The 25,005-nt window shown below is 43.4% G+C and overlaps 1 protein-coding gene across 26 annotated transcripts in view; it reads right to left on the minus strand.

The window, feature by feature from the left end:
* Positions 1–25,005, minus strand: part of TRDN (triadin) — a 630,780-nt gene that overhangs the window by 284,840 nt on the left and 320,935 nt on the right. For 21 of the 26 annotated variants that reach the window (XR_010793132.1, XM_066606567.1, XM_066606610.1 and 18 more), the window contains 8 exons: positions 24,821–24,847; positions 21,352–21,378; positions 18,605–18,631; positions 17,225–17,266; positions 7,820–7,846; positions 6,111–6,155; positions 4,588–4,632; positions 238–303 (listed from right to left, as the gene is read on the minus strand). Coding sequence is in view for 25 of the 26 variants with exons in the window: in XM_066606567.1 (XP_066462664.1) it covers positions 238–303; positions 4,588–4,632; positions 6,111–6,155; positions 7,820–7,846; positions 17,225–17,266; positions 18,605–18,631; positions 21,352–21,378; positions 24,821–24,847 (306 nt within the window). In the remaining variant the exon portion in view is untranslated. The remainder of the gene's footprint in view (positions 1–237; positions 304–4,587; positions 4,633–6,110; positions 6,156–7,819; positions 7,847–17,224; positions 17,267–18,604; positions 18,632–21,351; positions 21,379–24,820; positions 24,848–25,005) is intronic. The other 5 variants (XM_066606619.1, XM_066606517.1, XM_066606656.1 and 2 more) reach the window with 3 other exon arrangements.

Below are 25,005 nucleotides of genomic sequence, written 5' to 3' on the forward strand. Positions count from 1 at the left end.
CAAAATCGTTCATTCAGCTAAGCATTTTGACTGCAAAGATCTATGACTATTTTGTCCTATCTATGACCATTTTCATACATTCCATTTACTATTTTCCTAGAAAATGCCATTAGAATCTTACTAATAGTACTAGTCATCTAATATACTGAATAAATGGACATCTTATTCTATAGCCTTCAGTAGTGTTAGAACAGGTGAAAATGTTAGAACAGGCAGTTGAAACAGTGATATACTTACGACCCGTGAGAGATTCAGACATAATTATGATGACACCAGGGACAATGCGACTAGTTCCACATGTGCCTATGCAGTGCGTAAAATGATTGGTAGTTAAATTGTGCACTGATCACTCTTAGTTGCATGCTTATATCCAATGTAATTCCAAGTACAGGAGGTGGAAAAAAATATGGTAACATCGTATGAAATGCATGCCTTAAGTTATATGGGATTATAACTCATATTTCAACAAGACATGTAGAGACCAATTTTAAGTGGAAGTAATATGGCATAGATGCTGCCGAGCAGAAGTGAATATCTGCTGAGCAACAAGGTTCCATTGGTCAGGGTTTTGAGCCACTCAGCTGCTGTTACCAGCTGCTCCCAAAACCACTCAGAGCAGGACAAGAGGTGAAGTAAACACAAATTTGGTGGGAAAGCTCTCAGCCAACCAGGGGTCAAAGAGGTCTATCAGTGCTAATAAGTAAAATCCAATGCATTTTGTATGGTGATTCCATATTTTTGTCTACACCCTGTGTATTCATTCAAATAAATATTTAAGTAATATAACTGATCGCAATGCTTAGGTAAACTTGGTGCTGTACATACATAAATGAATCACTGTTACAAATGGAGAAAGCAGATTGAAATGTTGATAACCATATTTCAGTTAACTAAGTGATTCCAAAAAGGAGATTTTTTTCTATTTTCATGTTTTTTTTTTAAGAATTTCACGGAAATAAGTAAAACAATGCCCTGGAATTGGAGAGATTTTGTCCAATAGAGAACACAGAAATTATGAGCCCTGTCTCAAAACAAAACTTTACAGGAAGCTCTATCTTATGAACTATTGCTTTATCTAGTCTAGTCAGCAATATTCCGCAGCAGTCCCGATACCTGTTTTTTTATATACTTTAGATATATATCCGCATGGTGGGGGCTTTTTTCTTTCTTAAAAAAGTACATAATTTTGGCTGTATGCCATCACCACCAGGACGAGCTAAATTCAACTATAAAGACTGTGCTCGCTCACCTACTGTCAAAAAAAATATTGTTTCTGTTGGTCCACATGTACCTGACATTTCTTCTTCTGTCCTGTACTGCGGATGGTTTGCATGGCTTGCTGTCGGACATGCATAGCACAGATTTTTTTTAAACCCCTGCTTTTCGCGGGTCATCGCCAAAGGCAATTGCAGAAGGGCCATGGGTCAGACAGCTTCCATTGAATTCAATGGAGGCTGCCCATGAGGAATCCACCCAAAAATAGAGCATTCTGCAATATTCCCTCCGTGAGTGGAATATCGCAATTGATTTCTGCTCATGTGCAGGAAAAACATGATTTCTCATAGCATGCTGCGGAATCTGGAGGCAGACGCCTTTTTTGAATTGCACAATGCAAATCCGGTTGTGTGCAGCCAGCCTAAAGCTTACAAGATTGTGTCACCATTATATGTCATGGGTGGGCACGATTTCAGCTGCACTATTGGACTGTATCTGAAGTGGCAACAGTGAAATTACAAATATTGCAAAACCAAACACCTGATAGACAGTGTGCCACTATGTAGTCATATAACGATATACAGTATATTGTCCATAGGGAATCTCATGGAAGAAACATATATCATCCTGTATACAAGTTTTGCAGGATGTGTCTGTAAGGGATAGCATGGTCTACGACACTGCTCCATACAGTAAGAAAATAGTAAACCACATACACTTTCCCAATCCATGCCAAAAGGACCCTTTTTGGCATGTGTCAGGTTAATAAGGCCATATATATATATTATATCTAGCATGTGCCAAGGGAGCTCTTCCAATGCAAACACATAAAGTAGTGATCAAACATAACATGAATTCATACTTGTATATACAGATAGTAGGCACTCTTTGGGTATGATATGTTTACCTGTGGCATTTTTATGTATTTTCACTGTCCTTTTTATTATATTTTCCTGTTAGTTTTGCAAAATTGCAGCAAAAAACTGTGAAAATAGATAAAAAGTCAAACGTGAATATACCTTTAAGGGCTTCTACCCACTAGCGTAACGCTGCAATATTGTTGCGTTTTTCTAATGCAAATGTCAATGGAAGTTTCTAATGTTAAAATCGCATCGCACAAAAATTGCAGAAGCGCAAACTTGCATTTTTTGTGTGATGTGATTTTAACATTAGAAAGTTTGATTGACATTTGCATAAAAAAAACGCAGTGATATAACAGCGTTACAAAAACGCTTGTGGGTAGAAGCCCTAAAGTGGATTCACACAGGCATATCTGTGCACATATTAGTCAGGACAGCTCACCGTCGGACATGCGCAGTACAGATTTTAATTTCATTGACTACTGCTTTCACCGCGTCATGGCAGAAGGGCCATGGATCGGATGGCTTTCATTGACTTCATTGGAAACCATCCGCGCGGATTCTGCGAACAAATGGAGCATGCTGCGATCTTTCTTCGCTTGCAGAAACCACAATTGGTTTCCGCAAGTGTACAGGAAGAATCGATTTCCCATAGCATGCTACGGGCACTATTTGCTGCGGATCCATGATGCGGACGCTCGGCGCGGATTCCGTAGCAATCCGTAGCATATTTCTATTTATTAACAGAATACAGATGCTACAGTGAAGCATGCAGTGGATGTGAGTAAAGTAATTATATTTCTTAGAAAGCTGATATTGTTCTATCAAATGTTTTCCTCAAGAAGGAAAAAAAAAAGAGTCTTAATAGAACAGCCTTGAAGGGAACATGTTATCTTCACAAACACCTTCGAGAACTGTCATGTTCTGCCAAGTGTAACTGTAATTTGAAAGTCAAACTGCATCCTGACTTTTCCTAAGCAAATACAAGGCATGGCCGAGACTGAAGTACTAAAGACACTGAAATCACAAATAAAAGTTAATGTAGAGTAATTTTATAGTTGAAATATATCATCCAGTTCCTACACTAAATGATTTTAAAAATCACCTAAAACTCCTAATTTCAAGACTGGGTACACTTCTATGGTATAGAAAGTAGACAAGCTGATCTTAGCAAGTGTAGGCATATCCAGCAAAATCAGGACTGGCTTCAGATTTCTGTGGACAATGGAATTGGAATGTTATAGTGTCCCCTTTACACCCCAACATCTTTCACTTGGCCAGTATTCCATATACTAAAAGGCACTATAGATATCTTCACACATGACATTGTTTCTAAGATTTTTGGCACATTTTTTTCTCATCTCTAACAAAGCACACAATAAAGAATGATCCAAAACTGCCATGTATGAACACTTCTAAGGATAAATCCACACAGGTGAAAATTCCGCAGTGGGATTTCCCGCAGAATTTCCCCCCGTGCACGCTGCCATAGGATTGCATTAGATAATGCAATCCTATGCAAACAGCTGCGATTTGAGCGCGTGAAAACTCTCGCGGTAAACAAATCGTGGCATGTTCTATTTCTGTGCGACCTCGCAGAGGCCCGCATAGAAACACCACCTCTGTTGCGCCAGCTCTGCTCTGGGTGGTAGCCGGCACATAGCAGAGCAGAGGAGACACCGGAGTAGGTGAGCTGCGGGGGTTGCTGCAGGGTAACGGCTCGATCCCGCTGCGAGAATTCTTGCAGCGGAATTCGACACGGCCGTCTGCAGGAGGCCTTAGAGGGCATACAGAGATATACAGAGAAATACTGGAGACAGACCAGTACATTATGCAAAGTAATAATATATCCTTTCATAACAGCAAGCGCAATATACAGCTGCGGAATAAGTTGGCGCTATACAAATACAGATTATTATTATTATGTAGCTCACTACTTTGTGTTTCTGTCTCCCAAAGTCTAAGACCCAAGAGAGAAAGTCCGAGGGAGCTAGAGAAATAAATAAGTGTCAAGAGATGAGGTCTGAGCATCAGAGACCCCCAAAGAAACTACACAGGATATGGGAGGCTTCCCTCTTCTGAAAATCTTACCCAGGACAAACAGAATGCAGCAGTGGGAGAAATTACCAAAAACGGGCCCAAGACGTGAATATGTAGTAGTACTGGGGCTTCCTTTGGCAGTAGACTATGACCTGACACATTCACTGAGCATGGTTAACCTTGCTTGTCAATAGATAGCTACCTAATCTAATTTGAGATTTGCCAACTTAGCACTGCGATTGCATACAGAGAAATAACTATAGCAGGTACAGAGGTAGCAGTCGTACCTGAGCCCTGGTGCCAAAGGAGACGCAAAGACCCTTCTGCCACATAAGACACCAATATTATAAAATTCACATGGTACATAAGGGCCTGTTAAAGATTTTCCAGTGGGGCCCTGGAGTTTCAAGTTTCATCACTTCTATTATTTTTATTGTCAGGAAAATTCTTAGACCAGACAGAAGTTTCTTACCTTCTGTTGTAGGTGCAGGTTCTTCAACTTTAGCTACTTTTTGCTCTAGGCAAATAAAAAGGTAAATACGTTTTAAGCCTAGTATAAGGAATTTATTGCATTGTCAAATTTAAATAAGCAATGTCATTTTTTTGATCCTGCTTGACCCATCTGAGATGTAGACTTCTTTCACACCAGCGTTTTATCGCGGCTATTTTGTTGCGATAAAACGCCGGCTGAAAATCTCGACCATTTGAAGTATTGGATTTCAATGCATTTCTTCAGATGGGCGATTTTCAGCCACATTATCTTTTGCTGGAATACACCAGCTGTTCTCATAGACAGAAAAGGGAAGAGGGAGGGAGTTTAGAAGCGGCTCGCATTGCTAAAGTTCCTCCCACTCTCCTTGCTGGCAGCTCCCATGGGCTGGTGAGGTAGGGAGAGGGAATTTAGCATGGCAAGTGCTGCTAAAGTCCCTTCCCCTCCCCTTGCTGGCAGCTCTCATAGGCTTCTATGGGAGCTTCTTTTGCCACAGAATTCCGGGCTGGGAGATTTAGCTGCGAATTGATTGTGGCTTTCTCCCGTTCTTGTGATTTTTGGCTGCGATGCGGGTTACCAAAAATCGCAACGCTCGCGTGACAGAGGCCTAATAGGCAACTTTTCTTTCTTTGAAAGCATTTATTCAAGTTTAGCTTTAAAAGTGTGACTAAATATCACTACTATTTATTACTTTGCATGATTAATCATTTTCCCCATTAGAAAGTATAGGCAAATAAAACCACCACAATCCCAATACCGCTAACAGATTAATTTGCTACATTTAGCCGCTCTTAGCAATCAAATACTTGATGATGTGATAGTCAATAGCTAATGTAGCAAGCCCAATAAACTTCTAAATTAGATGATTGATTGCTGGCACTATTAAAAGTCGTCCATGGATCTTAAAGCTCTTTACCGAATAGCTGGTCTCAAAATACATGCTTGATGTGCGAAAATCATTGCATTTCATTTTAAATACCATATTATCCTATTTTGGTAAATAGCTGCTGGGAGATTTCAGCAAGGTTAAAAAACATTTCTCAAAAAGTAAGAAAGAAATATTAGTAAATATACAGTAGATCTGTCCTGTTGCGGAACTCCTATTCTGCATTTCCCTAGTGGATGCATGTTCCTGTGCCATGATTGGCTGCTGTAGTCATATGATGTGACATGACAATGGGCATCTCATCACAGCCCAGTATTGTAATCGGAGTCCAGTGTAGCATGCACCTTCAAAGTGACAAATATATTTGGAGACCATCACGCCGGGGACTCAGACTCCACCTGGGAGGTGAATATTGCTTTTTTTTTTTTTACCTAGTCTAGCTAGGCTTATATTCGAGGCACCTAGTGCTCCCAGTTTTGTGTGGTAAAATTAGGTGCCTCGGCTTATACTTGGGTCGGCTAATACTTGAGTATATACGGTAATCCTTCGTCAAATGAATTAATTTGCTGTAACTCCAATGATAAAACAATGTATACTTATAAAGTATATACTATCTTACCTTCTTTAATAGTTGGAAGTACTTTTGCCTTAGGTTTCTCCTTTTCTAGATACAATTAAGGAAACAGAGGAAGAATAAGAACCATATCAGAATAACAGCATCTGTATGCTATAGTTTGTACTGTAGTATGGTGCAAGTCATGTATTTCTAAATCTGTAAAGATTTATATACAACTTAATGTAAATGTCAGCGATGGGGCTGATTTATGAGCATTCAACATATTTAATGTAGAAAAAGAATAAATATGTCACACAAAGCACAGGCTACAATGTAATATTTTGAATAACAAATGTATATTTTCTCAAGGAAGGAAACAAATCGAGTCTCCGACGCTGCCTTTCGTGGCATATTTTCTGCGTAGAAGGCTCAGCCGAACGGATAATGCTTACATTCATCAAGCAGCAGCAGAAACAAGACAGCATTAATGAAAAGCCTGAAGCAACTACTATGCTAAAACCGTTGTTAGTAAACAGAGAAAGGTATAAAATTGAACACATTATTATATCCTTTTTTTTTTGTATTTGCTATAATTAAGAGATTACATTCTTCATAATAATTAAACACAGCTCCTTATTTGTTCACCAGCCAGTTACTGTAATTACAGCTTATACAAATATATTATGGGCTCATGCACATGGCCAAGAGGAGTGCATGGAGCCTGCACAGCTTTGTGGCTCCTTCCTACAGGGCAGCATAGAAGCTCTATGTGCTCCCTCTTTCTCTGCTTGTGTAGAGCTTGTTGACCACTAGACACCTCTATGATGCGATTGAAAAGGTTTCGCCCAGTAAACAGAGTTTGAGAGGGGCGTATTATTTGATTGCGAGAAGCTGGATAGTCGTATTGACGAATTGCCCACCGCCTGCCCCATATTATCCAAACTGTTAAGAGGTGTTGGGACCAGTGGATGTGTGAGGACACACTGACAAGGGGATCCGGCTCAGGACTCCCTCAACAGACCACCAGTAGAGAGGATCAAGCAGCTCCAACTGTTTTGTTGTCCACCATCCAGAGACAGGTGGCACCATTGTTACAGACCCTTGTGTTTGTCAGAACCAGTTCCAGGTGCTTGACTGATGGATATTTGGCCTCATGGCCCCCATTACCTATATTGTCTTAAGTACCCAACCAACGTCATCTCCGCTTGCAGGGTGTCATGAACGAAAAAACTGGACTGCTATGGAGTGGAATCAAGACCTATCTTCCAGCTTTTTTTTCAAACTCGCGTGCCATAGCAGGGAATTTGAATATATGCTTCATAGTGGTGAGTGTACTAGCGCATGCACCCATGTACTTTTTGCACCTACAGGGCATGGACCTTTGTGCACAGGATACAACTGCGCCCTGATTTTAATAGCTATTTAGCCTATTGAGTTCCAGATGTGTTCTATTTCCAGTGGAATTGCACACCATATTGTGCATCTCCTTGCATGTGCATGTATTTGTGTACCTCCATAGACTTCTTTGGGAATCTTCGGTGCACAAATGCTCACAATAGTAGAATATGCTGCATTCTATTCTTTGCGTATTACATGCACACATTTTACAATCGCAATAACGCACGCAAATCAATTTTAAAATATCTGCATTATACAAATAGCACAATAGCAATTATATAATATGTTATTACATTGTATATTGGAAACAACTATATGCTTGTTAGTGCATTAGAGAGCCTTTAGTTGTAGCTAAAGCTTATCATTTTACATACTTGTTTTCTTCTTCTGCACTAATTTCACTGCAGGAAAAAAAATATCAAATAGAATATATGCAATTTATGTAAAATATGTTGTAATATCAGACTTTCAAATATAGTTTAGTGTACACAAATACACATAGCACATGTGATCCTGTGTATTTATTAAATAAATACATTGTTAGATTTGTTCGATCATTGCCGACTAGTTTGGAAAGCTCGCTATAACAGTATGTATTTTTGTTAGTAATTAAAAGGTATCATATCTACAAAATTAGTTGGTTTCTCTTACTGGGAACAATCACATTGTATACATAGATCTATGAGATAGATGATAGATAGATAGATAGATAGTAGAGATGAGCGAACGTGTTCGTCCGAACTTGATATCCGTGCGGATATTAGGGTGTTCGGGATGTTCGTTATTCGTAACGAACACCATGCGGTGTTCTGGTTACTTTCACTTCCTTCCCTGAGACGTTAGCGCGCTTTTCTGGCCAATTGAAAGACAGGGAAGGCATTACAACTTCCCCCTGCAACGTTTAAGCCCTATACCACCCCCCTGCTGTGAGTGGCTGGCGAGATCAGGTGTCCGCCTAATATAAAAGTCGGCCCCTCCCGCGGCTCGCCTCAGATGCCTTGTGAGTTAGATGAGGGACAGTGCTGTTTGTACCGGAGCTGCTGTAGGGAAAGAATTGGTAGTTAGTGTAGGCTTCAAGAACCCCAAAGGTCCTTATTAGGGCCACTGATAGCTGTGTGTTGGCTGCTGTTAGCAGTGGCAATTTTTTTTTCTTCTCAAAATCGCCTCTGCAGAGCGTTGCACCCGGCATTAGGGACAGAAGTGTTGCATAGGCAGGGAGAGTGTTAGGAGTGAGTGTAGCCTTCAAGAACCTCAACGGTCCTTTCTAGGGCCATATTTAACCGTGTGCAGTACTGTGCTGGCTGCTGTTAGCTGTGCTGCATATTTTTTTTCTTCTCAAAATCGCCTCTGCAGAGCATTGCACCCTCCATTGATACTGCAGGGAAAGAATTGTGTAGGCAGGGCCACAACACAGTTATTATTCATTGAATATACGCAGTGCGGCCTTTTGCTTGTAAAACAAGTGAAAAAAATTCTATTTGACCTGGCTCTGTCCGTCCTAAGGGCTGTGGACACGTGTCGGCTGCGTGTGCAACGTTTAAAAATCAGACGCACCCAGCTACGGTTTACTGCTGGCTTCGCCATTTGCTTTCCTTAATTGGGAAAAAAATACCTGCTCTGCCAGAGTTATAATAACTCTGCTACCCTCACGTTCTGTGACACATTAGCAGGGCCACAGCACAGTTATTAAACTTCTCATGTTCATTGAATATACGCAGTGCTGCCTTTTGGTGGAAAAAAACTGAAAAAAAAACTATTTGTCCTGCCTCTGTCCGTCCTAAGGGCGGTGGACACGTGTCGGCTGCGTGTGCAACGTTTAAAAATCAGACGCACCCAGCTACGTTTTACTGCTGGCTTCGCCATTTGCTTTCCTTAATTGGGAAAAAAAATACCTGCTCTGCCAGAGTTATAATAACTCTGCTACCCTCAAGTTCTGTGCCACATTAGCAGGGCCACAGCACAGTTATTAAACTTCTCATGTTCATTGAATATACGCAGTGCTGCCTTTTGGTGGAAAAAAACTGAAAAAATTTCTATTTGTCCAGCCTCTGTCCGTCCTAAGGGCGGTGGACACGTGTCGGCTGCGTGTGCAACGTTTAAAAATCAGACGCACCCAGCTACGTTTTACTGCTGGCTTCGCCATTTGCTTTCCTTAATTTGGAAAAAAAATACCTACTCTGCCAGAGTTATAATAACTCTGCTACCCTCAAGTTCTGTGCCACATTAGCAGGGCCACAGCACAGTTATTAAACTTCTCATGTTCATTGAATATACGCAGTGCTGCCTTTTGGTGGAAAAAAACTGAAAAAATTTCTATTTGTCCTGCCTCTGTCCGTCCTAAGGGCTGTGTGTACGTGTCGGCTGCGTGTGCAACGTTTAAAAATCAGACGCACCCAGCTACGTTTTACTGCTGGCTTCGCCATTTGCTTTCCTTAATTGGGAAAAAAATACCTGCTCTGCCAGAGTTATAATAACTCTGCTACCCTCACGTTCTGTGACACATTAGCAGGGCCACAGCACAGTTATTAAACTTAGATTATTCATTCACTAGAGGCAGTGGGGCCTTTCGTTTTCAAAAAAGGGAAAAAATTATATTTGGCCTGCAGTCTTGCGCCAATTTATTTCCTGCCTGTGAAATCAAATCACTGGTAATACAGCATGCTGAGGGGTAGGGGTAGGCCTAGAGGACGTGGACGCGGCCGAGGACGCGGAGGGCCAAGTCAGGGTGTGGGCACAGGCCGAGCTCCTGATCCAGGTGTGTCGCAGCCGACTGCTGCGTGATTAGGAGAGAGGCACGTTTCTGGCGTCCCCACATTCATCGCCCAATTAATGGGTCCACGCGGGAGACGGTTATTAGAAAATGAGCAGTGTGAGCAGGTCCTGTCCTGGATGGTAGAAAGTGCTTCGAGCAACCTATCGTCAACACGCAGTTCTGCGCCGTCCACTGCTGCAAATCCGAATCCTCTGTCTGCTGCTCCTCCTTCCTCCCAGCCTCCTCACTCCACTACAATGACACCTGCTCAGGAGCGGGAACACTCCCAGGAACTGTTCTCGGGCCCCTGCTTAGATTGGGCAGCAGCGGTTCCTCTCCCACCAGAGGAGTTTATCGTCACTGATGCCCAACCATTCGAAAGTTCCCGGGGTCCGGGGGAAGAGGCTGGGGACTTCCGCCAACTGTCTCAACAACTTTCTGTGGGTGAGGAGGACGATGACGATCAGACACAGTTGTCTTGCAGTGAGGTAGTAGTAAGGGCAGTAAGTCCGAGGGAGCAGCGCACAGAGGATTCGGAGGAAGAGCAGCAGGACGATGAGGTGACTGACCCCACCTGGTGTGCAACGCTTACTCAGGAGGACAGGTCTTCAGAGGGGGAGTCAAGGGCATCAGCAGGGCAGGTTGCAAGAGGCAGTGCGGTGGCCAGGGGTAGAGGCAGGGCCAGACCGAATAATCCACCAAGTGTTTCCCAAAGCGCCCCCTCGCGCCATGCCACCCTGCAGAGGCCGAGGTGCTCTAAGGTCTGGCAGTTTTTCACAGAGACGCCTGACGACCGACGAACAGTGGTGTGCAACCTTTGTTGCGCAAAGCTCAGCCGGGGAGCCAACACCAACAGCCTCACCACCACCACCATGCGCAGACATATGATGGCCAAGCACCCCACAAGGTGGGACGAAGGCCGTTCAGCGCCTCCGGTTTGCACCCCTGCCTCTCCCCCTGTGCCCCAACCTGCCACTGAGATGCAACCCCCCTCTCAGGACACAGGCACTACCGCCTCATGGCCTGCACCCACACCCTCATCTCCGCTGTCCTCGGCCCCATCCAGCAGTGTAGTTCAGCGCACCGTCCAGCCGTCGCTTGCGCAACTGTTGGAGCGCAAGCGCAAGTACGCCGCCACGCACCCGCACGCTCAAACGTTAACCGTCCGCATAGCAAAATTCATCAGCCTTGAGATGCTGCCGTATAGGGTTGTGGAAACTGAGTCCTTCAAAAGTATCATGGAGGCGGCGGCGCCGCGCTACTCAGTTCCCAGTCGCCACTACTTTTCCCGATGTGCCGTCCCAGCCCTGCACGACCACGTCTCCCGCAACATTGTACGCGCCCTCACCAACGCGGTTACTGCCACGGTCCACTTAACAACGGACACGTGGACAAGCACAGGCGGGCAGGGCCACTACATCTCCCTGACGGCACATTGGGTGAATTTAGTGGAGGCTGGGACAGAGTCAGAGCCTGGGACCGCTCACGTCCTACCCACCCCCAGAATTGCGGGCCCCAGCTCGGTGCTGGTATCTGCGGAGGTGTATGCTTCCTCCACTAAAGCACCCTCCTCCTCCTCCTCCTCCTCTGTCTCGCAATCAAGATGTGTTAGTAGCAGCATGTCGCCAGCAGTCGGTGTCGCGCGGTGTGGCAGCACAGCGGTGGGCAAGCGTCAGCAGGCCGTGCTGAAACTACTCAGCTTAGGCGATAAGAGGCACACGGCCCACGAACTGCTGCAGGGTCTGACACAGCAGACCGACCGCTGGCTTGCGCCGCTGAGCCTCCAACCGGGCATGGTCGTGTGTGACAACGGCCGTAACCTGGTGGCGGCTCTGCAGCTCGGCAGCCTCACGCACGTGCCATGCCTGGCCCACGTCTTTAATTTGGTGGTTCAGCGCTTTCTGAAAAGCTACCCACGCTTGTCAGACCTGCTCGTAAAGGCGCGCCGGCTCTGCGCACATTTCCGCAAGTCCCACACGGACGCTGCCACCCTGCGCACCCTGCAACATCACTTTAAGCTGCCAGTGCACCGACTGCTGTGCGACGTGCCCACACGGTGGAACTCTACGCTCCACATGTTGGCCAGGCTCTATGAACAGCGTAGAGCTATAGTCGAATACCAACTCCAACATGGGCGGCGCAGTGGGAGTCAGCCTCCTCAATTCCTTTCAGAAGAGTGGGCCTGGTTGGCAGACATCTGCCATGTCCTTGGTAATTTTGAGGAGTCTACCCAGGTGGTGAGCGGCGATGCTACAATCATTAGCGTCACCATTCCTCTGCTATGCATCTTGAGAAATTCCCTGCAAACCATAAAGGCAGCTGCTTTGCGCTCGGAAACGGGGGCGGTGGAAGACAGTATGCCGCTGGATAGTCAGGGCACCCTCCTGTCTATTTCTCAGCACGTACAGGAGGAGGATGAGGAGCATGAGGAGGATGAGGAGGAGGGGGAAGAGACAGCTTGGCCCGCTGCTGACGGTACACCGGCTGATTGCCTGTCATCCTTTCAGCGTGTATGGCCTGAGGAGGAGGAGGAGGAGGAGGATCCTGAAAGTGATCTTCCTAGTGAAGACAGCCATGTGTTGCGTACTGGTACCCTGGCACACATGGCTGACTTCATGTTAGGATGCCTTTCTCGTGATCCTCGCGTTGCACGCATTCTGGCCACAACGGATTACTGGGTGTACACACTGCTCGACCCACGCTATAAGGAGAATCTGCCCACTCTCATTCCCGAAGAGGAAAGGGGTTCGAGAGTGTTGCTATACCACAGGACCCTTGCGGACAAGCTGATGGTAAAATTCCCAGCCGACAGCGCTAGTGGCAGAAGGCGCAGTACCGAGGGCAAGGTAGCAGGGGAGGTGCGGAGATCGAGCAGCATGTACATCCCAGGCAGTGCAACAGTCTTTAAGGGCCTGGACAGCTTTATGGCTCCCCACCAAGACTGTGTCACCGCTCCCCAGTCAAGGCTGAGTCGGCGGGAGCACTGTAAAAGGATGGCGAGGGAGTACGTAGCCGATCGCACGACCGTCCTCCGTGACGCCTCTGCCACCTACAACTACTGGGTGTCGAAGCTGGACACGTGGCCTGAACGCTGTATGCCCTGGAGGTGCTTGCTTGTCCTGCGGCTAGCGTCTTGTCGGAAAGGGTGTTTAGTGCAGCTGGGGGAATCATCACAGATAAGCGTACCCGCCTGTCAACCGACAGTGCCGACAGGCTAACACTCATCAAGATGAACAAAGCCTGGATTTCCCCAGACTTCTCTTCTCCACCAGCGGACAGCAGCGATACGTAAGCATTACGTAGGCTGCACCCGCGGATGGAAGCTACGTTCTCTCTCACCATCCAAAACGGGGACATTTCTGCTTCATCAATCTGTGTCTAATATTCCTCATCCTCCTCCTGCTCCTCCTCCTGAAACCTCACGTAATCACGCTGAACGGGCAATTTTTCTTAGGGCCACAAGGCTCACTCATCTAATTTTTCGAAACAATTTTTATATGTTTCAATGCTCTTAAAAGCGTTGAAACTTTAACTTGAACCAATTTTTCGTTAAACTGGGCTGCCTCCAGGCCTAGTTACCACTTAAGCCACATTAACCAAAGCGATTAATGGGTTTCACCTGCCATCTTGGTTGGGCATGGCCAATGTTTACTGAGGTACATTAGTACTGTTGGTACACCAATTTTTTGGGGCCCTCACCTACAGTGTAATCATAGCAATTTGTATGTTCTTCGCCTGCACTCATGGTACAGAAGTGTGTGTGGGGTTGGCCTACACTTTAGCTACATAAATGTAACTTGGGCCTTGGCTATACTAAGGCTACTGAAATGGAACTAAGACTGCGCTCCCACTATACTGCTGCTTCAGAATTGTTACTGGGGCCTGTCTTGAGTGCTACTATTGCTGACATGGAACGAAGACTGCGCTCCCGCTATACTGCTGCTTCGGAATTGTTACTGGGGCCTGTCTTGAGTGCTACTATTGCTGACATGGAACGAAGACTGCGCTCCCGCTATACTGCTGCTTCGGAATTGTTACTGGGGCCTGTCTTGAGTGCTACTATTGCTGACATGGAACGAAGACTGCGCTCCCGCTATACTGCTGCTTCGGAATTGTTACTGGGGCCTGTCTTGAGTGCTACTATTGCTGACATGGAACGAAGACTGCGCTCCCGCTATACTGCTGCTTCGGAATTGTTACTGGGGCCTGTCTTGAGTGCTACTATTGCTGACATGGAACGAAGACTGCGCTCCTCCTATAATGCTGCTAGTGATATGTTAGTGGGGCCTGTCCGAATGCTACGGCTGAAATGTTACGAATTATGGGCTCTGCCTATACCGCTGCTAATGGTATGTCTCTGGGGTGTGGAAACAGAGGCTTCCCAAAGACATGATGGCGGCAAGGCCATTTCCCACCAACGCGGTTACTGTTAAGGTGCATATAACCACGGACACGTGGAGAGGACACGTAGTGCCTCAAAAACATCCCCCTCCTCCTCCAACAGGGAAAACATTCTTGGCAAATGCCTTTGCATTGGTTCGTCTGGTGGCAGTCCAAGAATTTCACCTTTACCGACACTACAAGAGAGCCCCCCCACCATCCCCCCGCCACGGCCCACTTAATCCTGGCCACATTCCGAAAACCAACAAAATAAAACCGCGCTACAAGGTCCGCAGTCACCACCACATTACCACCAACGCGGTTACTGTTAAGGTGCATATAACCACGGACACGTGGAGAGGACACGTAGTGCCTCAAAAACATCCCCCTCCTCCTCCAACAGGGAAACATTCTTGGCAAATGCCTTTGCATTGGTTCGTCTGGTGGCAGTCCAAGAATTTCACCTTTACCGACACTACAAGAGAGCCCCCCCACCATCCCCCCGCCATGGCCCACTTAATCCTGGCCACATTCCGAAAACCAACAAAATAAAACCGCGCTACTAGGTCCGCAGTCACCACCACATTACCACCAACGCGGTTACTGTTAAGGTACATATTACCAGTCTGACTGGGGCATGCAGACACCTTGACAGAATGAATAGTGTGTGGCACATAGGTTCCCCATTGCTATGCCCACGTGTGCAGCTCCTGATGGCGGTGGCACAGGATTCTATTTCTCATTGCTTCTGTACAGCATTGTGGGCTATCGCCCCGCCCCTTTTAAAGAGGGTCGCTGCCTAGCCGTGCCAACCCTCTGCAGTGTGTGCCTGCGGTTCCTCCTCATGGCAGACGCACTTCTAAATAGACATGAGTGTCATCCAGGCAGTGATTGTGCTTTGTTGTAGCTAGTGTGGTGCTTAGCAAAGGTATGCCATGCTAATGAGGGCTTTTCAGAAGTAAAAGTTTTTGGGAGGGGGGGGGGGTCCCACTCTTGCCGCTATTGTGGCTTAATAGTGGGACCTGTGAACTTGAGATGCAGCCCAACACGTAGCCCCTCGCCTGCCCTATCCGTTGCTGTGTCGTTCCCATCACTTTGTTGAATTGCCCAGATTTTCACACATGAAAACCTTAGCGAGCATCGGCGAAATACAAAAATGCTCTGGTCGCCCATTGACTTCAATGGGGTTCGTTATTCGAAACGAACCCTCGAACATCACTGGAAGTTCGTTTCGAATAACGAACACCCGAACATTTTGGTGTTCGCTCATCTCTAATAGATAGATATGAGATAGATAGATAGATAGATAGATAGATAGGAAATAGATAGATATGAGATAGATCCAAACACGAGGCCCGCGGGCCAAATCCGTCCCGCCACCTCATTTTCTGTGGCTCGCCGGCTGTGCAAAAAGTTCCCTCACCCTCCGTGCTGCTGTCAGTAGGCGATCTTCTCTCGGCTTGTTCTGTCTAGTGCAGACAGTAATAGAGGAGTGCCGATAGCAGACTGACAACGGCCGCGGAGGAGGGAAGAAGAGTGCAAAGAACATGATCTCTGCAGCAAGGAGAGCGACGCTGAGGAGGAACAGCTGCGGAGTGAGAGCCTGGTCAGCGCTGACCTCCTCTCACTGGCCCTAAGTCTATTCATGGCTGCAGGCCTGGGGAGACATCAGGGGCCCAAGTATGCAGGAGGGCCTCAAGAAGAGAGCAGCTGGTATACCTGCCAGTGAGACCACATTGGATGCAGGTAAGTATAAAAATGTGTATAACAATGCAGAAGTGTCCTTCTGTGCATATGTATGTATGTGTGTGTGTGTATAATATATATATATATATATATATATATATATATATATATATATATACATAAAAATATAAATATATATATATATAATGTGTGTGTCTGTGCGTATGTGTGCGCGTCTGTATGCATGTATGTGTATAATAGTGTGCGTCTGTGTGCATATATGTGTATAATAGTGTGCGTCTGTGCATGCATGTGTATAATAGTGTGCGTCTGTGCATGTATGTGTATATTGGCGTGCGTCTGTTCATGCATGTGTATAATAGTGTGCATCTGTGTGCATGTATGTGTATAATACTGTGCGTCTGTGTGCATGTATGTGTATAATACTGTGCGTCTGTGTGCATGCATGTGTATAATAGTGTGCATCTGTGCATGTATGTGTATAATAGTATCTGTGCATGTATGTGTGTAATAGTGTGCGTCTGTGCATGTATGTGTATAATAGTGTGCATCTGTGCGTATATATGTATTGTGTATATGTATATATATTTATATATATATATATATATATATATATATATATATAATAGTGTGCGCCTGTGTGTGTGTATTTGTGTGTGTATATATATATATATATATATATATATATATATATTAGTGTGCACCACTGGCCACTATGGGGGACCTTATTACCAATCGTGCCACTGTGGGGTTCACTTTTATTATACTGTCTTACAATTAACAATTAGAATCGGCAACCATAAGGCTTATGTGGCCCTCGGTGAAAATGAGTTTGACGCGAAGTGACAGGTTTCCTTTAAAAAGCTGTCTGGAAAGGTCCCATAAGGCTCCTTCCATGACCCCTGTTTTCCATAACAGAGCATCTATATATTGTTCTCACCTTCTTTTACTTGGATAGGCTTTTTCTCCTTTGGTTTCTCTTCTATAAACGAAAACAAGAAATAGTTAAAATATAATAATCTTTGTTTGCTTATTGACACTATAGAAAAATGTTGGGCACAAACCAGTATGGAGGCGCTACAGGAAGTACTGGTACATGTGTTTTTTGTTATAGGTGGCATTTTTTTACTCACGCATTGGTAATATCATGTTGGGTGTTTTTTAATGTGTTGCAGAGGATTCCATGCAAAAAATAAATGAAAAATACAGCCTACTGCAACTACAAAAATGCCACTGAGCCAAAAAATGCGTGACAAGTGGCAAATAAAACCCCACAAAAACCATATTGTTTGGAGGGTGTTTAATATTTCCTTATTGAATAAGGATGGACAATTCTAAATTATCTGCAGCAATCAGCATTCATACAAAGCTAACTTTAGGGCTGCTTTAGAGGAGCGTATACGTAATTGTGCACACTTCAGCGCAACACTTTTGCATTGTGAACGAGACACCTATTCACACGTATCGGCACCTTTTACTGTACTTTTTTGTGCATGCAGGTCATGTTTACATGGGTGCGGGACACCCCCAACCGTGATTTTAAAAGCTATATTTAGCCTAATGAGGTCCAGATGTGTTGCTTTTTTCATGTAAATGTGCAGCGCAATGCACTTTTGCACACCTTACATAAACTCCCACGGGGAACCTTGTGCAAATGCGCACACAAATAGAGCGTGTCCTATTTTTTTAGTGCACACAAAAAAAGGGGAATGAGAGCGGACCCATGAAAATCAATTACATATTGTGTGCGCAAATTTTTGCATATGCATATACACACACAAATACATCTGTGTGAAGCTGGTCTTATGGCTTCTTCAGATGAGCGTTGGTGCAAATATGTAGAAAGAGGTTAATTTGCCCGCATTTTTATGCATTGTGCTGTACTTTATCGCGTATGCAGGATGTGTTCATATGCGCATGTGACACCCCCACATTCTTTTTTAAAAGGCTATGTAGCCTAATGAGGTCTAGATGTGTTCTTTTCTCTACAGTTTTGTACAATGTTTCACGTATCCCCTTGCATATTGTGTATACATTTGTGTATCTCCCATAGATTTCTATGGGGACCTTCGGTGTGCAAATATGCAGATAGATAGAGCAGCTCCTATTTTTTTGCATGTGACTGAAATGCATGCAAAAAAATTGTTCATGTGAAAGAACGCATTGACATCAATGGGTTTTATTCTCTGTGTATTGCACCCAAATACTCCCGTCTGAAGAAGCCTTTAATGCACAGAATTCAGCAATTGTGTTAGCAAGAGCTAAGCGCTAAGTAGCAACAAGAAGCTGTACACTACATTACTGAGTGTGGCTGACATACGTGTTTTCTTCAGTTTAGAAATTTTTGCTGGGAAAAAAAACACATTTTGCTATGTGATATGCATATAACAAAGAATGAATGTATGAAATAACAGTTTATATGTTACACATTTATTATGCATAATATGCTTTATCTGTTAATGCAACTTTTAAGGTGCATGTAGACGGAACGATTAGCATTCAAAAATTGGGAATTTGAACAATAATCACTCAGTGTAAACACTACCAATGATTGAACGATGATTGACAATTTGTTCGTTTATCATTCATCATTCATTTCATGCAAGCATGAACATTATTGCTGGCTTGTTCACTAATGTTACGAATAGTGAAAGTGCACCCACTGTGCTAACCTACCAGCCTGGCTTTTGGACCAGACCTGGTGTGGCTGTCAGCTGACCTCAGTTGCAAGGTAATCTCAGATGGGGAATCTTGCCCTTTGCTAATCAGGAAGATGGGAAGACCACTGCCTAAAAACAGGGTAGGCGTCCTGATAAGAACGGCCCCACACTGGAACCTCGGAGCTAACTATCCCTGACAGGACACAGGGACGATGTACTGAACACAGGACACACAGAACACAGAACAGGACTGACTTACCACAGACACGGGAACAATGCACAGACTGGAAGGAAATGGACAAACGCACACACAGGCTAAAACACAAGGCAAAGAACATACAGAATAAACAGATTGAGGATCAAATAGGACAGTACTGAGACAGGCAATCTAGATGTGCTATGTGTCTAAAACAAACACACAACAATACTGAGGCAAAGATGGAGGATTCCCAGCTCAGCTAAAAAGATAGGTAATTACCAATTAAGTAGCAGCTGGGCTATGACTACTGAGCAGGGTTAATTAGTGCAGTGCTGATAAAAAGTGGAAGTACGTTTATACAGAAGGAGCAGAGTGACGCCCCTTCTTCCCAGAACAGCAAGAGGGTGGCAAACACTGGTAACAGACCCAACAGTTAATCACTCGGTTTAACTACCAATTGTTCAGTTGTTCTCATTGACTTATACAGTGAACGACTGAATGATTTAGCAAGTGAACGAGCAAATTATTTATCTGCTTGTATAAACAGGCTGCACAAGTGAGCGAGCGGACTCTGATATTGTTCGCTCGTACAAATGATAAATTGATCTAAAATCACTCTTTGATTGGTCACACAATGGAATAAACACATGAACATAATTCCTCATGATTTTGTAAGCTATTCGATTGCAGTCAGTGGATATTCTTGTCTACATAGACTACCAAGTCCTGCTCTCAGCTGAGAAATGGATACAATTATATAAACCTAGACAATGCCCTGTGAGCTAAACAAACCTTGGACTCACGCCTGATATGTTGTAACAACTTAGAAGAGAGATATGTGAATCTGCTACTATGTATTTAGCTCATAGAGGATTGTCTAGACTGGCTACAGTATTATCCCCTACTCAGCTAAGAGAAGGACGAGCTATTTATTTATGGGTTTGCTGCCTGGACTGTAAATAAGAATGTCCTCATACGCTCATAATGAACGAGGATCTTGAAAGTGATGAGGATTTGATACACAAAGGAAAATACTCTGATTAGGGCGGTCTGACACGGCCGTATGTGCAACTACGCTAACCGCTGTGGGCTTAGTTGCGCATGAACAAGGTTTTTTTCTTCCACCCGCAGTTCAAACTCTAATAGCACAGGAGTTTGTGTGGGAAAGATAGGGTAAGTTTTATATTTTGTCAGGTGTAGTATTTACAACAAAGAAAAGAGCAGTATATGCATGCATACTTTTCATTGTTGGGCTGTATCTGGCATAAGACAGGCACATACACCTCTGAAAAGAGCCTACTTTGGGTTTCTGTTGTGCCGCTTGGCATTTTCCAAGACAACATAGAGCAGCTCCACTATTTTGTCCGGCACTCTGAGTGACATCTAAGCTGGAGGCCGCCAATGGCGATGTGAGCAGAGCTATGCTAAGCTAAATGTGTAAAAATTCTGGCTCCCCCCACCCCTCCAAAAAAAAGACCTGATGTACATGCCTTGCACCACATTTAATATGTGTTTTGTGCCTCTCTAGACAAAGGTTGTGACCTAGAGAAAAAATGGCATGTCTTTATTGATACGTAAAAGTCCTCCAATAATTTAAATCAGGTGTCATTTACTGACATCTCAGAACCGTCATGGACATCATCTGTGTACAAGTTTTAACTTTAAGATCCACTTTTACATTTTTGTATACTTATTTTTGAAGAACCATGAAATTCTCACAAGCCAAATGGCTTGTCTGACATTATGCAGTTCTTCTTTGAGCTTACTCAGTTGTCCTGGACTCTGACTATGCCCCAGCACTTCATTATGTCACTACTCCAATAGTATAACAAGTAGTCTGACTAGATTCCTCTAAAAGTTATTTTTCTGTAAGAAACAATATCTAAGTACAATTTTTTTCCCTCAAATTGTTTTAAAAAAAAAAAAGTAAACTTTTAGTGAGTTATTTTTTGCATCTTACGAGTTTTGGTACAGCTATCAAAATTTCTATCAAAAATGCAAATTGCAAAAATAATGAAAATTAACTTTCACAACATCCTAAAAGCATTGGAAGTTCGGTAATATTGATGTCATGATAAAAGTTTACAAGCCTTGGAGCTGCAGGTGATAGTCCTGTCTGCTAAGGTTTTTTTGTGCATTGTGTTAAGGCTTTGGCACTGCTAATATACACAGTAGCATCTGTTCAGACTACAAATACATTATTCCTACCTTTAACTAGTGATGGTTCTGGCTCCTCTGTAGAAAAGAAGAAATAGGTCAGTCATATATTTTACAGTAACTATATACTTCATGGATTTAGGGTTTTTTACTGGTGAAGATTTGAGAAGGATTTCCTTTTTTTACAGAAAAGGAAATAATTATTTTATGATGATAATAAAATGTTTCAACATTGAAGGATGAGAACAATGGAAAGAGTATCTGTTAATGATAACAAAATGGACATGAATCTCCTTGAAGCAATACCAGACGAGGCCCGATAAGCAGCTGCTTACACAATGTGCTTCCCATACCTGATCACGAATTTTCTATTTTTCATTTAATTATTTTTTAACATTTCAAAAAAACCTTTCTGTAATTAAATACTCATAGGATTTGAAATGATGCTTTTTGCTACCACACAAGTACAGGAATATTTCTTTATTTTCAAGAAGATTAAAAATACTGAATTCATTATTTAATGATGTGATAATAATCTCCAAATGTCTTTCAATTCCCAGTCTTTGTTACAAGACTTGTTTAAAAAATCTAATATTGACTTGCAAGAATGCTGCCTTCCACAAGGTGGCGCTGCAGAGGTATTGTTCTATCTTCCCATTTACATTTTTTAAAATCTAAACAGCACTCCCCTACTGACTGCTTTTGGTATGGGCTATAATATTTGACTGCTGGCACTCTTTGGGGCATATAGTCTGGTATTTAGGGTACAAGTCCTGTGACTTCTAGGGTAGTTGTCAGTGACTTAGGAGGTTTTTCCTTATAATGCCTTCTTTATACCACTGCTACTAAAACATGTGTCTTACTTATATATCTGTTTTAGATAGAAATAAATTGAAAGTTAAATCATTACTAAACCTTCAAAAACCTTTAGGGCTCGGTCAGAAGAGCGTGGTTTTACATGCTGCTACAGCATAGGTTGTTATGGAAACGCTCATACGGACCCTTTTTAGAAGTGCAGAATCTTCTAAAAAATAACAAACAGTGAGTGCCGACTCACCTGTCAGCTCTGTGGTGCACGCTGTCCAGGGTGCTTTCCATAGGCTCTTATGGGAGGCATGGAAGCATGCTGCCTGGACCATGGACATGTGAACGGGCTGCTCTGTGGAGCTAGGGGCAGCCAATTCATGTGCAGAATCTCTACATGTCAGCAGCGTGGTTTACACGTCGCTTAGCAGAGATGTGTCTTTTAAAATGAAGTCAAATCAACTGAATTGACTACAGGTAGACTCCTGGAATTTTAAGTGTCATACCAAGGATGTGAATAATTATGTCCATGCAAAACATTAATTTTTCATTTAAAAAAATGCAAAGATTTCCAACATTTTGTTTTCACTTTGTCATTATGGGGTATTGAGTGGAGAATGATGGGGAAAAACTTGAGCTTTTTTTTTTTTAAATTTGCACAAGGCCACAACATAACAAAATGTAAAAACAGCAAAAGGGTCTGAAGACTTTCCAAATGCATTGTAGTCAAGTGTTGGTAGCCTTCAGATGTGATTGGCAAGCAGTGTTTGGACTCACAGGATTCTTTCACCTGGAGCAATAAATCGTTTGCACGAGTGAATAATGACATAGTTTCCTTGTTCACTTTTTCAGTTTTTATATGTATATAAATTGCTGAAATGTAATTCGCTGATCATTTAGCCATTCGCTATATTACGTAATAAGTGAATGATCATTTTTATGCCTGTGTAACATGAATGATGAACAATAACTGAACAAATTGTTTGTCATTCAATCATTGGCCGTGTTTACACTGAACAATTATCATTCAGATTTTCACAATCCAACGGTTTTTTGAACGATAATCGTTTTTGTATAAAAGGGCCCTTAGACTTTCTAGTGAGCTTATATACTGTTCCAAAGAGTGCTGAAAAGTACCAGTGCTCAGAAGAGTGATTCTTCCCCTTTCTTTTATCGATTGCTGTCAGTCATACTGACATGTCAAAAGTATGTTTGAAGGCTTAGTTACATTTTAAGCCAGACAAAAACAGACCATAGCAGTTCTGCAGTAATGTTTCAAGCATAGTGATGCACAATATGGACACTGGGAGTGATTTCATTAGATGGTAACATCACAGCAGCCTAGTAAGAGCAACAAAGCACACTGGCGGCAGGATACTAGTGAAATATTTTGAGCCTACGAGCCCCATATTGTAAATTGTTTTTACTACTTTTCGCATGTGGAGGGGAGGATTTGTAAAACTCAATAAGTTTTACAAAACTCAGCGGAATCCGACCCTGCCCACGGCCAAGGACACTGTTTATCCACCAGGTCTTCTGCTGACCTGTCCGGGTCCTCTATTTTCTTCACTGCGGATGTGTGCGGAAGTGCCGGCCGGAGCACCGCTGAATGTGCGCAATGAAGCTTTTTTTAAACTCCTGCTTTCCTGCAGAATCTGCAGCCCATCTGCAATTCAATTGCGGATGGGCCGTGGATCGGATGGCTTCCATTGACTTCTATGGAAGCCATTCGTGTGGGAGCATGCTGCAATTTGTTTTCCAGACTGAAAGGTTTGCAAAAGAAATCCACATGCTTTAATTCAGCTGCGGACGCCCATGTTTCTCTATGGGCAGCTTGAACTGTGGATCGTCCGCGTGGGTCCCCCGTATGGATTCCGTAATAAATCCACCCAGGGACATTGGGCCTAAAGCCTCCCTCAAACAGACCTTTCTTTCAGCATTTAGCGCTATGCCTTTAGCGCAGCGCTAAACGTTGTCAGATACTCCCATTGTTTTTAATGGAGCCTCTTACACAGCCTCAGATAGCCGCTGTATCGCGGCGCTTCTCAGCATCACGATTTTCGAACAGAGTCTGCTCTACTTTTATGCGTTTAGCGCACACATGAACGCTTTGGCGCATTCATGTGTGAGGAAGGCATAAGACCTAGAAAACCAACAAAATTCATGATGGAAAGAATTAATACCTTGAAAGTCTTAAATAGAGCGAAAACAAAAACAGTCTGTAGGACTCAAGCTGCTTTTTGAAAGATAGCCCCATTATGCTGAAATAGATTCAAAAGCAATGGGAAATATGAAGGAAGGACGACAGCTTACAGGATCTTCTGGATTTGGCTCAAAAACTACAGTGGACATCTTCCAAAAAAAGGCTGTGTGTGAAACCACGCTAAATGACAGAACCTTTATTGCTTGGGAAGCCAGATGACTCTCAAGCTGGCCATAGCTAAAAGATATTACTGTGCAGATCATTGGCTGATCCACTTTATTTTAGTAGCATTTGATGTTATTCTTATATATATGGCCACTAAGGGAATGAAACTGCCGAGAGGCTTTACCAACTATCAACGGGCTGCAGACGCATCTCACGCCTATGACCTGCTTCATTCTTCCCCTGATTTAAATGAATGACAAATAAGATAACTCTGCAAAGCTTTGTTAGTGAGGCGTAAGCATTCAGCTGTATTTAGCAGCTGAATATCAATAGAACCTGTAGACATACTTGGTTTCTTCTTTCTCAAAATCTTTGCTGTAGAAATAAATATTTTACATTTTACCAGACAATTATTACTTATTCACATTTTATTTTTTTTATGTTGTAGCCATATTTTATCTATAAAATGAAGTTTTCCCGGGGCTGTCATAGTAAAGTCACACTGGTGAACTGTATAAAGAAGATATAGACAA

Source organism: Eleutherodactylus coqui, chromosome 1 (genome assembly GCF_035609145.1).
Source record: "Eleutherodactylus coqui strain aEleCoq1 chromosome 1, aEleCoq1.hap1, whole genome shotgun sequence".
Classification (NCBI taxonomy): Eukaryota; Metazoa; Chordata; class Amphibia; order Anura; family Eleutherodactylidae; genus Eleutherodactylus; species Eleutherodactylus coqui.